The sequence below is a fragment of the Rhipicephalus microplus genome, chromosome 6 (genome assembly GCF_043290135.1).
Source record: "Rhipicephalus microplus isolate Deutch F79 chromosome 6, USDA_Rmic, whole genome shotgun sequence".
Lineage (NCBI taxonomy): Eukaryota > Metazoa > Arthropoda > Arachnida > Ixodida > Ixodidae > Rhipicephalus > Rhipicephalus microplus.
The window spans coordinates 190,178,742-190,192,198 of record NC_134705.1 but is presented as its reverse complement, the minus strand read 5'-3'; the positions used below and the strand labels follow the sequence as shown (position 1 = coordinate 190,192,198).

The 13,457-nt window shown below is 43.3% G+C and overlaps 1 protein-coding gene across 2 annotated transcripts; it reads right to left on the bottom strand.

The window, feature by feature from the left end:
• Positions 1–784: 784 nt before the first annotated feature.
• LOC119166961 (BRISC and BRCA1-A complex member 2-like) lies at positions 785–13,396 on the bottom strand. 2 transcript variants are annotated; one of them, XM_075867313.1, is made up of 11 exons: positions 13,160–13,396; positions 12,662–12,738; positions 12,451–12,542; positions 11,416–11,604; positions 9,671–9,745; positions 8,459–8,670; positions 5,952–6,051; positions 5,130–5,200; positions 3,887–3,969; positions 3,004–3,154; positions 785–925 (listed from the first exon to the last, which is right to left on the bottom strand). In XM_075867313.1, exons 1-11 carry the CDS (start codon positions 13,270–13,272, stop codon positions 868–870), a joined length of 1,221 nt encoding a protein of 406 aa, XP_075723428.1. In that variant the 5' UTR covers positions 13,273–13,396; the 3' UTR covers positions 785–867. The 2 variants fall into 2 exon arrangements, with proteins under 2 accessions (XP_075723428.1, XP_075723429.1); XM_075867314.1 differs by having other exon boundaries at positions 8,459–8,556.
• Between the last annotated feature and the right edge of the window lie 61 nt (positions 13,397–13,457).

Genomic DNA, 13,457 nt, shown 5'->3' with positions numbered 1-13,457 from the left:
AACAAAAGGGGGGGGGGGGGAAGCTCAAACAAAAAAAGTCTACTTACTTTTTTAAAAGATGGGACATAATTTGGTGAGAAAATGCGAGCACAAATCAACCATGACACACTTACAGATAAGGCGATAGCTACCATCACGGACAAAGGAACTGTGCATTGGGAACTTGGCTCATCGAAGCACACATCCGCTCGTCAGCACTATTGTAGTTAGGTCCCCTACTCTGCACAGTAGCCATTGCCATGCTAGTAGTATGGCACAATGTTGTGGAATCTGATAACGAAAGCATGCGAACAATGAGCACAAGGTGATATCACAGACGTACGGAAGAAGGTCTTGCCTGCCGAGTTATCGTGGAGATTTCTAGCTGATGTTACTGCAATAGCTAAGCGGGATCTAAACCAACAACTTTCAAATTCAAAGGTTGTGGGTTTAGATTCCACCCACAGAAAGGGTATTTTTGTTTCCACTTCTATTCATCAAAATTTGTATTAATTACTGCATTAATTAGTTAAAAGACAATGGCTTATGTTCCCTGAGCTTTCCTTGGTCTAATCTGTTGCATTCATGTGACCAAATACTTTGTCATAAAATATAAAGAAAGGTGTGTTCCATCAGCCATCTAGATAAAGGGATGAAACACTGTTCTTTAGCTTTCCAGTCGCCATCCGCGCAACATAAGGAAATACCTTTTCTTGCTGATTAGCTGACATGAGCCATAACCTTCGCTACGGTGCACGTAACTCGCATGCAAAATAGTAGAGGTAATCAGGTATATAGTATGAAATGTGAGAAAAAAGACTATTTACTGGTATGTACAAAGATTAAAAGACGAGACGTTCTTGTAGTGATAGGCGCAGCAACAAGACTTCAGCGGTTCTTCAGAGAGCTGGTTTGAAAACTCGGTACATAGTCCATCACAAAGGTCCTGCGCAGAGTGAAAACGTGCAAGGATTACTCTTTTTAGTTACTCTTTAAAGAAAATTTAATTGCAGGGTTTTTATGTGTTTGATTAGTGAAACCCCGATTATGCGACTTGCAGGGGACCACGCAAAACCGTCGTATAAACCGGACGTCGTATAATCGAAAAACTAAGAATACAGCAATAACACTCAGCCTTGTCCCAAAAAATGGGTATAGACCGCCTGAATAAGTTCACAGCACGACCTTGTGCCTCTGCTAGAAAGGTAGATTAAATTACTCTTGCCAGTGACAGCTAACAGCAGCGTAACTTAGTTGAAAGAGGTGCAAGCGAGTCTATTCTCAAGTTTAAAAAAAATTGAATCCAACGCAAATCTTTCTACCGATGAATAAAGACGGAAAATTGCCTGCGCGTGAAAACAAAACCGAAACCGTGTTGCCAATAGCCTCCCGTCAGAAGAGTCGGACACAGTGAGGCTCTTCAATTTTCAGGCCTCTGGCAGCTCTCTCAAGCGAAGACGCAGTCCTAAAGCGCCCACATTGCAATCTGTCGAGTCCTCACAAAGATGGCGCCGAGCGCGTATCGTACCTTTTCGGCGTCTGCTAGCCCGAAACCTCCCCAACACCTTCCAGAGAGCCTCCGCGAGTCGCCATCACATAACGGCGACCGACCACGAGTGTGCAAAATGGAGGAAGGAAAAAAATCTTTTCTACCTCCGTGGTAAAATGCCTTCGCGTGCGACTTGTAATTTGTGGCCTTGTGAAGTGCAACTAGTGATGTCCCTCTGTTGGTATGAACGTCGACGTCAAGTGAAAGTGATCTTTCACAGTGGAAACAGCTGCGTCGCGTCCTTATGCGTCCGCAAGCCTGCGACTGCGAGTGCGACAAAGGCAGGAGGTCAGCTGTGTGTCGACCAGAAAATGTTTCCGTGGACCGAAAACGTGAAAATGTCAGCTTTTCGGCTGGCTGGAGCTACTTTGTGTGGATAGAGCTTGACTAGGTAACGACCCCAAATACGTGCACACGTGATTGCGGCGGGTGTAGAAGCGCATGAACTTCAAGGAGAGTAAATTTTACATTCTAAGAAGACATCTGTCTCGCTCTCTACTTTTCTAATCGTCAACCTAGGAGAACGCAAGTTTATATTTTGAACTCTTGAATATTTGGTCCACTCTGATCCGAGTAAAGGCGTTCTTTTTTCTTTTGAACGAAATATGAATGTTGTCGTAAGATGCGGGGTCGGCGTAAAACTGCGTCTTATAACCAAGGTTTTAATACATTATTCCTATGGAGATTTTGCTGGGACCTAACTGATTCGTCGTAAAATGCGGGTCGTCGCCAAACCGGGGGACGTATAATCAAAGTTCCACTGTATTTCTCTCGTAATAAATAATGATCAATTATATTCAGATCGCAGCCCAGGATCGTATTTTGGGTTTTATTTGCTGTGTGATAGAACATTCTATTGGCTGCACAGGATTGGTTCAAACGCTTGTGTGTACGACTGACGGTCAGACCTAAGAACAGCAACTGGAAAATGCAGTGCTGTCAATCATTTTGTTATTTGCTATGCAAAGAACACACAGAGAAATCGTTTCGTCCATCTGAAAAGATATATAATGGTCTCCAAGTTACTTGGATTGAATCAAAATTTAAGTGCTTGGGCCATAGAAATGACTTAGCCTTGTATGCATTTGGCTCAATCCAATCCGGAGCCAACAGTCTAAGTAAATGACCACCAGTGCCACCAGCAACTGTCTTGTGAAACTGCAATGCCACCTAGTGCCTGATCAAGACATTAGTACAAACGAATTGTTAAGCTCCTCAGTTTCACATTTTCAAAAACAATGCCCGAAATATTAACATTCACTTATAATGATCCTACTTTATGTGTTGTAAACATTTCTGAATTCAAGACGATTAGAACACATTCTTGTGGGGCACTGGCCCTTTGCCTATTAGCTGTTTGTTCCCTTTCATTCTCCCGTAACATTCAGTTCCACTCTTGTCATAGTGTGCCTGCACGCGAGATCCTCCCTCAAGGGCGTAGTTGAGAATGACAAATGTTGCCATGGCAACTGCACCTTGCTCGGTCCGCCATTTCGGACGCCTCCCACCTTGGGCTGTACGGGTAGTCAGTGCAGGTGATGCTGTAGGGCCATCCACAGCTGGTGTGGTACGCCGACTGGAACGTCAGAGATGGCTTGTCTTGTGGGAACGTCCGCGGGATGGCAACTGCACGAAAGATGGTACATCACGGCACCGGCGGCGGCACAAAGGTAGTCGAAAAAGAGTCGTAGCGATCGTAAGATCACAATTTCTCTGAATTAAGGCCTACCAGCAATTCATGCAACACAAAACAAGATCTCATTTGTAATGAGCTCGAGTGATGGAAATTCCTTCACTTTAGTCAGAATTTATTATGTGTAAGCATACGACTGTTAAACGACAATATGGGTGAGAAACAAGTTATCAGGAATGCTGAATTATTGATACCAACGACTGCTGGTGTTTAAGAGCGAACACTACGATGCGATTACAAGGCAGGCAGACCTGTAGCCAAAAAGGTTGTCTCCTCCCAACCCCCGAAATTTCGATGGAGGGGGTGTCTCACAGAAAATAAGTAACGAAAATGAATGTTTTTCTAAAGTAGCAAAGGTCTTCAGAAAGCTGGCCCTGCCCCCCGAAAAATTCCTGGCTACAGGCCTGAAGGTAGGCTATAGTGGGAGACTGATTTCACTGGGCATTTAAGACACTGTTCCACAGCATGTGCATTAGTGCGGTAGGAAAGGTGAAATACTGATGAGTGTTACAAGATGAAGGATGCCATGGCGATGCCGCCCGAAAACGGCATTGCTGGGATGGCCGGTGCCTACGATAAATCTAATGTAGCCATTGTGCGCTACTTGGACAACTAGGTACTAATAAAGATTTGGTGTGAACTTTCTTTCATCAGAATGTACTCACTGATTAGGATGAAAAAGAAGTCGTCGTGTTCGAAGAGGAATGACAAACTCGCGAATCCCTCGGCATCAAACTCCAAAAGGTTCCTGCAACGTGAACAAAGTACAGTGCAGTTTCAAGACGAGTCAAACAAAATGGCAAATTAACTACTGGAAGACTAAATGGTAAAAGCAATTTGTAAAAGTCAATGATAAAGCGTAAATTGTGGTATGAAATTTCATCATTTACTTACATGACATGCTATTAACTCTAGTGATTAGGGTTCAGAGCAATAGAGATTAGGTCTACATTCAAAAGGCAACAAAATGAAACACATGCGATGAACTATCAGAACAAGCTTGTGTTTGAACACAACGGTGAACATTAAAGAAAGTTAGTGAAGTTTGCTGGAATCGATTCAAGTAGTTTCTACTCAACCACAAAGGCATAACAGATTATTTCAGTCTATAATAAATGTACTTGTTGCAAGCATAACCGCAAGAAAAAATTCACGATGACACTTTCATCCGTGCATACGATTGCTTGTACTAGAAAGTTTCAAGGGGTTACGACAGAAACTTCCTAGTGATACTTTAAAGATGGGTGAATGGCAAACTTGAGGTTCAAAATAAATAGTTATTTCTGCGAATGCTAAATCAAATAGTTCCAAATGTTATGTCACACATTATAAAAAAATTATCATTTTTGTCATGACTTAACTTACTTGCACAATACTTTTGAGTATAGGAATTAGGCATGTGTGAATGTCACTTTTATGGCTCGAACTGAAGTGAAGCAACATGAGTAATAGTAAGGCTTGAATAGCAGCCGGGTGTAAGTCGCATGTGGTATAACAAACATGTTACGATTAGAAATTTACTATACTTAGTGCATAAAAATAAACCTGTATAACAAGCTTCTAAACTTAAAAAGCAATTATTCAGGAAGAAGCTCATACGCAAATTTAATCGTGAAGCGTGGCTTTGCTATAATGTGGATTCTGTCTGGGTAGGTGGTACTACAACACAGTGCTTTCATGCTGCAGCGAAACCACCTTTACATAAAGGTTACATGTGGTCGAATACACGCGTCAATGAATTTCAAATAATTTGAATTCAAGTCGAAGCAAATTCGAATACCGTGACATTCATCTTGAACATTTGAACCACTCAAGTACTCGTCCATGTCTTGACATTTACAATACTGAACCAATCCTGTGACTGAGTAGAGCAACAGTTTGATTGCAACTTCAACATGGCAGTCGTACCTGCCGAAGAGGTTGAGGAAAGCGGCCACGTACTCCTTGCGCTTGGCAAACGACGTTGACACTTGTTCAACCTGGTGGAAGAAAGGAAGGCACACGGAGAATGCAACCCAGAGACTGTGTCAGCCATGCAGGGAGGCGTTGCGGAGTACGATAGGTGGTTGGAAATACTAACTGTATTCGCAGGTCGAATGTGAACGAGCTGAAAGAACATGACAAGGAACCGGGAAATTCCACAAGCAACTCGGTGAAAACCCACTTACCATAAGCGAGACAGGCAACACTGCTCATCAAAGAGCATGTATTTGTCACTTTTCTGTGAGCAAAGCCCATCGGTAAAGTTTTTCGAGGCACACCAAAGAATGAAAAAGTGTTCTCTGAGAACTCTTATGTCGCTAATTTATTTAAGTTTATTAATAAAGAATGAAACCGAGGTCCAACTTGCGTTTTAAAATTTTGCACCAAAATCTCCACATGTGAGGTTGCGGATATCAAACTGTTTTATTCATATTTTGGCAACACTGGTACTAAGAAATTTCTTATAACTTGGTCTGTTAAATCTATAGCAGCCTCAGAGGTCAGTGTACCTTGTTTTGACCAATTAGGAGCTATGTAGGCACCAGCAGACATCGTCGAAATCTGTCGTCACAGCGTGGCATTGCCACCCACATTTTTTTATTGTGGAATTTCTCGCTTACCGAGCGTCTTCTGGCGGCAAGTGTGGCGATTTTGGAATTGTGAAAGAGTACATTACTAATGCCAACATAAAAATCCTTTTTATCCTTAGGGTTACCTTAATTAACAATGCCAGGAACCCACTGTCACCTTCTTTTCGAGAAGCTCCTTGACCTGTGGCACATAATCCATGAGGCAGCTGTCCTTGTTGAAGCTTGGTAGCTTAACAGCCAGTGATCCCCCTAGTGCCCTGTCATCAAAAATTTAAGAAAGCAAAAAAAAAAAAACAGTAGCCACGCATTAAAAAAAATATGTGCATTTGCTATCATTGTTCGACTCCTGCTCAACAAATGAAGGGAGAGTTTTGCAACCAGTAGTTCATTTATTTCATTACCCGTGGTGTCAACAGGCACCACAACATGGAAGGGTATGCAAAAAAAAAAAAAAGACAACGAAGATGACGCAGCGTCAGCCACCAACTATAAATCATAAGTTGCAATTGGTCGTCCAAGTACACTTATTACTAAAAAAAATTAAGCATTGTAATTATAGCTAGAAGAAGAAAACATAATCAGGCATAATAGACAGTTTTTAGATGTACCGCGTTGAAAATTGGTGTTTCGCTGGCCACCTTGCAAATAAAACGATCTCAATCCACATATTTTGCAACAAAATATTACAGTATTATTACACGCTTTATCCGTGTTACATAATCTGCCTAAAACTTGTTGACCAAAAAACATCATTGAAGTCAACTTTTTGACAATTTAATAATAATAATTACAAAAATAATAACATCTTGGGTTTTGTGTACCAAAGCATGGTTGTGAGGCACCCCTTATTGGTGGGCTCTGGAAATTTTCACCGCCTGGGGTTTTTCAACTTGCATTGACATAGCACAGTGAATGACCCATAGCATTTCGTCACGATCGAAATGTGACCGACACGGCCGGGATCGAAATTGCGACCACCAGGTCAGCGGCCGTGCACCATAGCCCCTACACCACTGTGGCGGAAAACATTGGATGAGGCAACGACGAAAGACAAGTCATCTTCTCAAGACAGTGCCTCCAGTGACATTCCCTGTTTGACAGTTTCTCATCACTCCAAGCAACGGTTGTCTCCTGAACTCCTGTCTCATTTGGGCACATGGTTTTGAAACGCCCCAATTCTTCTTCTTCTTCTGAGAACTGGAACTAATTACGGTTGAGTAATGCATATATCAGCACGCCTTCTTCACGCAAGATGTATCCGAAATTAGTTGAACGTGAACTCGAAAGCCACACGATGCCTGTTTGTTGCAGGAAGAGGTAGCAGCACTCAGGGATTCACGATTCAAATCGGGTGTACTATTTTACGTTCAAAAGAAAGTCGCACACTTTATTTTTCGCGGGCATGAGCGCAATTTCTCACCACGATCTGCTTTACCTGAACTGAACCTAACACCGCTTCCCATACATCATGATGTGGAATCGTCAAATTTTTTGCACAGCATAATTAACATGGTTTTACCGCACCTAGGCCACATCCCGTTTCTCTTTTGCCAAGCGTTCCACCACTTAAGCGAACCTAATATTACCATTTTCTTTGCAAATATTGATACAGTTAAACCTCATTATATTTAAACAAGCGAGGTGCTGCCATTCGGTCGTCATAACCAACATTTCGTTATAGCTGCAGCAGCCACTTGCCGCTAATATTACGCGCCGTGCTTATCCAAAACAAATAGACCGCGAAATGTCAGGCGCGTCGCGGCTGTGCATGTTGTGTGCAGCGAGAAGTTCTGAATGGCTTCGCAGGCAGAGAGCAGCGTGTGCACGGCAAGCCATCCAGCTTCACACGTGTTGCCGGAGGATGCGTGATGGGAGTTTTGAACTTCTATATACAGTTGTCACATTGCTCACCATCTTACATTGGCCTTGAGCACTGTAGTGACATTCGCTCAAAATTTTATTTCCAAATAAATTTTTTTTTCAATATCATAACAGGCAAATTTTACCAAATTAAAGTGACGTTTTAAATACACTAGATTCCATAGGAAATTTTGAGGAGAATTGCGATTTCCTCGTATTCATTATTTTGTTATAGCTCAATATATTGAGGCTTTACTGTATTTTTAAGTACAACACAAGTTTTTTTCCCCACACTGTAGAACTACGAAATACTAGGTCACTCCCATCGAACTACCTACTTTGTCAGCACTTTTTTTTTAATACCAGTACGTAAAGCTTTAACCGGTATTTACACTAATAATTGACTCAAACTGCTTAATAACAAAGTTGCATATTATGCAAAACTATGTTGGTTATATCTGCAAATTTATTATAAAGGTACATGTATTCCAACACTACATCTATTGCAAGACTATTCTTTGTACACCTTGTTACAAATGATATTTTGTTATATCTGGATTTGTTATATCAAGGTTCGAGTGTATCACTTATGCAAGACTTTTCTTGTTGTCCCTACAGTTCGTTCTTTTTTTCATTCTGATTGAATTGTATGACACTGTCGCTATATCTCCCTTACAGGGCTGGAAGTATGTACAAGTAAATAAATTAAATATAAACATGACCACCGTACCACATTACAAGCACCTGCCCTTAAGCAACAAAAACGAAGTGTGGAAGCTGTCTAGAAAAAGCTTTCATACGTACTCAACTCGCGGAGACAGAAACAGCTGCGGCAGGATGCGGCTCCCCTCCGGACTTTGGAAGGTCACTTGCAGGACGGCCATGTCCTCGGAGAGGTTCTCCTTTTTGGGGAACGAGCATTTTCCGTCACTGAGCGAGGCGGATTCACCGAGTGGAACAAGTGGTGTCTTAAGAGGGTCATGAACCACGGTTCGGGCTTGGTGAGATAATGCGTCCTGCGGATAGCAGACACCGCTGTGAGGGGCTCGGCCAACTTTTGAAGACGTGCGCTTACGCGTTTAGAAGCGAAACGCGGAGTTGCAATTCTATCAGGCGCCCCTGCTTTCACAAAGAGACCTGTGCTCACTCGCTTCGGAGTCGCCGGTAGCTACTATTATTCACTGAACCGCAGATAGTACGCTTTTGGTCAGTATACGACGTAAATCAAGAGCGGCGTTTGGATCAGATCAACTCGGGGTATTGTGACGTGCCGGCGTCACACTCTATATAGCATGCTAACATTACACAGTGAGCCACACTCGTGCGCAGGAATCGCAACGGGGGAGAGAGATTGCATTACGACGTAAATCAAGAGCGGCGTTTGGATCAGATCAACTCGGGGTATTGTGACGTGCCGGCGTCACACTCTATATAGCATGCTAACATTACACAGTGAGCCACACTCGTGCGCAGGAATCGCAACGGGGGAGAGAGATTGCATTTCGCCACAAGTGCAGGAGTCACGACGTGCGTTGACATAACCGCTTTGCCTCCTGCTATCCTTTTCTGGGTAGCTTAAGGTGCGCTCGTGGAGCAGCAGAAGAGCACCTAAAGTGCGCGATAAACACCTGCAGCTCTGCTTCTTGTTAATAGATTCGAGAAATTTTTGCAGCAATCGATTTGTAAGGCAGTAAACTCCAACACTAATGCCATTGTATGATTACTGAGGGAAAGTGGTTCATGACCCATTTAAGCACCTTTCTAATGTATCTATGATAAATTCTATTGGCCTGAATCCATGATTACATCCTGTCAACAAGTATTTATGTATTCATAACTATTTAATGACAGTGTTCTGGACTACCCTGATAAAGTTATCAACAGGCAACTGAAGCGCACTTAAAACAAATATATATGGCACCTGAAAATGAAGCAAATGTAAATGTTGAAGAACTTGACCATATTAAACAAGCTGACAAGCGCACAAAACAGTAACGACGAAAAAGTGAGAAATACCTTTGCAAACACGGGCGGCAGTTTGGAGAAGTCGATGGGCAGTCTGATCCAGAACCTGACTGGACTGCCAGGATTCTGTTGGAGGAACCGAGAAAAAAACTGGTTTACTGCATGGTGCATGAAAGGAGGACAGAGAAGAAATAGAGAGAGATAAATGCCAAATTCTGCATTTCTAGCACATTTGCTGCGCTGCGAATGAGAGGACGTCTGCTGTCTGTCCTCCAGTCTTCTCACAATATAGACTCTATGCCGATAACGAATTGAGTACAGCTGTGTGCGAAATTCTGGAGACCATGGAAGCGCAAGCCAAAGTGCATCACTGCACCTGCTGATGATTTTTTTTTTTGGCTAACTTTGAGAGCATGTACCGAGCACATGTGTCCTTTTGTACCTTCGAGCCCGTGTGTTGACTTGCTTCAACTGGCTTGTATTGAAATGTGGGAGAGAGCTCAAGGTGCCGATTCCTGGGAACCTTTTTTTCATTCTGTTCACCTTTTATACATGTCCATTTTAGTGCAGCGCATTCAGTGACTTAAAAAGTGGTGAACAAATTATGACACTCTTGACCACATCGACACACCGAACTCTCCGGCACGTTTCCAACGTGAAAAGAAATTGGACAAAATGGACAGTAATGAAACACTTAAACTTGAAAAGTGTGAATTGCACATGAGCGTCTTCAGATGTTTGAGAACGATGCAGGGAATGCGTACCGATCTTCCAGGTGTGTTAGGCAGGCAACAGCATCAAACCTAATTATAAGGCTAACGTGATCAGAGTTCATGCATGGCCTCCGAAATGTGCGTCCAAAAGCAGATCTCCGGGCGCTGCATTCATTGTGGTGAAGCGCAATGCATCCCTTTCATTTATGTCGAGAGTTGCAAAAGCGTTCTCAACAAAATGACATTGTGGAAAAAGCAACCGATAACAGGGGGTGTGCTACTCGCCGAGCTCCAGCCAATCAGAGGTGGCGAAAGTGGACAGCCCACAAGGCAGACACGTTGAGAATAGTTTCCCTGCAGTCGATGTGGAAGCATTGAGTGACGATAGCATGCCAATAATAACTTCATTAGCAAAAACCAGATATTATCAACCTGATATCGTCGCTAGGGTGCTGCCATGTCAACTGCAAAAGTAACACCTTGCACGTCATCCCACATTCACACATTTGAAGGCAGCGAACAAGCAGGCTGGAATGTGCAAAAGGGCGGGAATAAGCAGTACTGTCATTGTTGAATGCAAAATCGGCAGAGGGCGCAGCTCCTACTGGAGTTACGACTTCATCTTTCCGCAAAGATCTTGCACTTATGCTGTGGCTGTTGCAAATAAGTGTTTTGTAAGCAGTGCCAAGTGGTCGCACATACTTTATTTATGAATGGTCCAGGCTGTCTTTGCCCTCACTGCTTCTTGACGGGTTCGTCTCACAGGCCCCATCCTTGAGGCAGTAGTGTTCCATACCGGCTATGGGATTTGTGATTTGATGATAGGATCACGGCCACATCACCGCATGACCCAGAGTACTGGTGATAAGAGTGGCGGAAAAGCCACTTGCACCCTCTAGTAGCAAATCGTGATGCTCAACTTGTGCTGGCGCATGAATTTGCATGTTCAGCACCAACTTTTTTTCAAATTTCAGCTCTAACTTGGGGTTGCAACCTTTACACAAGTACATGCAATAATTTTGCATTCGGCTACACAACAAATCGAAGCAGCAACATGCCCCAAGTAGATGTTATTTCGCGTACCTTCTTGTTGAGGTGCACCTGGATGTTTGACTCGGGGATGTCGGACTGGTGGACGAGGGAGGAGTACTCGAACTGCAGCCTTGGTGAATCATCCAGCATTGACACCTGGTGTTTGCGGTACTGCTCCAACAGCTCCTGGATTACGTTCGTCAGCGCTTGGTCGTCCTCCGAGTCCCACTCGCAGAGACTCTGTTAGATATTTTTTGCGAGACAATGAGGAATTTAGAGGAAGGCTATAAGGCAGAATAATTAATCAATGAGTTCTTATTCCAAGTTACCTGTAAAGTTGAAGTGCATTAAAATGAGCACTGATATAGCGAATTACCACTTAGCGCAAACAAAATACAATCTAGGTGGCCACACTCCATTTCAATGAATTTTATTGTTTGCACAGCACAACCAACAACGTAACGCTTCATTATAACAAGGTTCACATGTAGTAACCGACTGGATCATGCGCAGCAGCTAGTTTTACAGTTACATAACCAGGTGGGAATTCAGTCAACGGAGAATAAAAACTTTCTTTGAAAACTGATGCACGCAGATGAGATGGCAGAAACTAACAGTGATCGGGACAGGTCATTTCCTTCTGGCCATTGTCCACAGCAAGTAGCACATGCCAGCTAGCCCGAAAACAAGTTTTACGAAAACTAAGAAAATTAACAGTCACATAAAACCACCCGATTACTTTTGGCAAATGATAAAAAAAATACTATAAGAAGAAATGATACCTCGAGAGAAAAATGGACGCCTAAGCACCACCAGCAGAAAGAAGCAAAAAGAAAGGAGCCCGCAACTGATCGTTGTGATTGAACAGTTGCGTGTGACGCTCTTTTCTTGCGTTTCTTTCTGCTGGTGGTTACGTATCAACTATCCCAGCCAAGAGTTCTGCTTGAAAAAATGCAATATAATCAGTGACCTTTCGGTTCTTATGCACACACCAGCAAAGCCCTAGCTTAGAACGGTTCATTTTGCACTATCAGCCAATCACGTAATTATGTGGTCACGTGACACAGACGAAGCGAGAACACTTACGGGCACTTCCTCTATGTTTGGCACGAACGACGTATCGTCGAAGATAAAATCTGGCGGAAGTTCTGGCTTGTGTGCTTGAAATATAACTTCCCCTGACAAAAGGGAAAGAAAAAAAAACACGAGCACAGACGTAATAACAATTAGCAACGAGAAGCCAAAGCAAACTTCTTGTGAGCATCGTCTATTATGAAGATCGAACAAATTAGCTCACAAGTCACAGTTTGTCCAGCGTAGGGCAGGGATATCTTGAACCTGTCGCACAGCTGCTTGGTTTCGTCCTTCGGACCCCTACGAATTCAAAAACACGGGTTCAACAAACAGAACTGAGATTCCGTGATCTACATCAACGTACTACGTTACATACAGTGAGCGAACACATCAACAGCAGTTTCGTTAGCAACGCGCATTCTAGCTGAACGAAAACATGCAGTGCATCGTATTAGTCGGGCAAACTGACCCACGCATTTTCAAGTTTTGTTTCACAATACCCACGGATTGAAGCGCGAATATTTAAAGCTAATTATAACTTGTACTTTCGTTTCCAGCGTCTAGAGTTCGCGTCACATCGACGTAATTTCGTCTCAAGCACATATACCGCGAGCATTAGCTGATGCCAGTCGTTATAACCAAAAGAACGACGTCGCCTTCCAATCTGCGAGTACCGTAGCACAAGGGTAACAGCACGGGTAATACACGCCCATCTATTTACCCGTGACTAGCGCTGACTAGTTGGATCGGGTGCGGTGTTGTCAGGTTTTGCATCGTGTGTTCGAGAAGGTTCTTGAGGTAGCAGCGAACCCTGGGCGCAAACACGGTGTCCATCTTCAGCTCTGTCGACCAGGAACACGTCCGAATATCCGAAACCCTTCTTGACACACGCACCAACTCTACTACTCTTCGTCGCCTTCGTTACCTTTCTCTACCGTTGTTTCCGTCTGCTTGCTGAAAAATCCAGAAGACAAGCCGACTAGCATCCGACCCGCCTCGTCAGTTTGAAGTCAAAAGGA

What these genes read in the sequence shown, in the direction of transcription:
- LOC119166961 (XM_075867313.1), bottom strand. Translation starts at nt 13,272, where the DNA reads ATGGACACCGTGTTTGCGCCCAGGGTTCGCTGCTACCTCAAGAACCTT. An exon ending in CGCTGGACAAACTGTGACTT is followed by an intron (nt 12,543 to 12,661) that starts GTGAGCTAATTT and finishes CCCTTTTGTCAG; the next exon opens with GGGAAGTTATATTTCAAGCA. An exon ending in TTCCTCAACCTCTTCGGCAG is followed by an intron (nt 3,970 to 5,129) that starts GTACGACTGCCA and finishes TTCACGTTGCAG; the next exon opens with GAACCTTTTGGAGTTTGATG.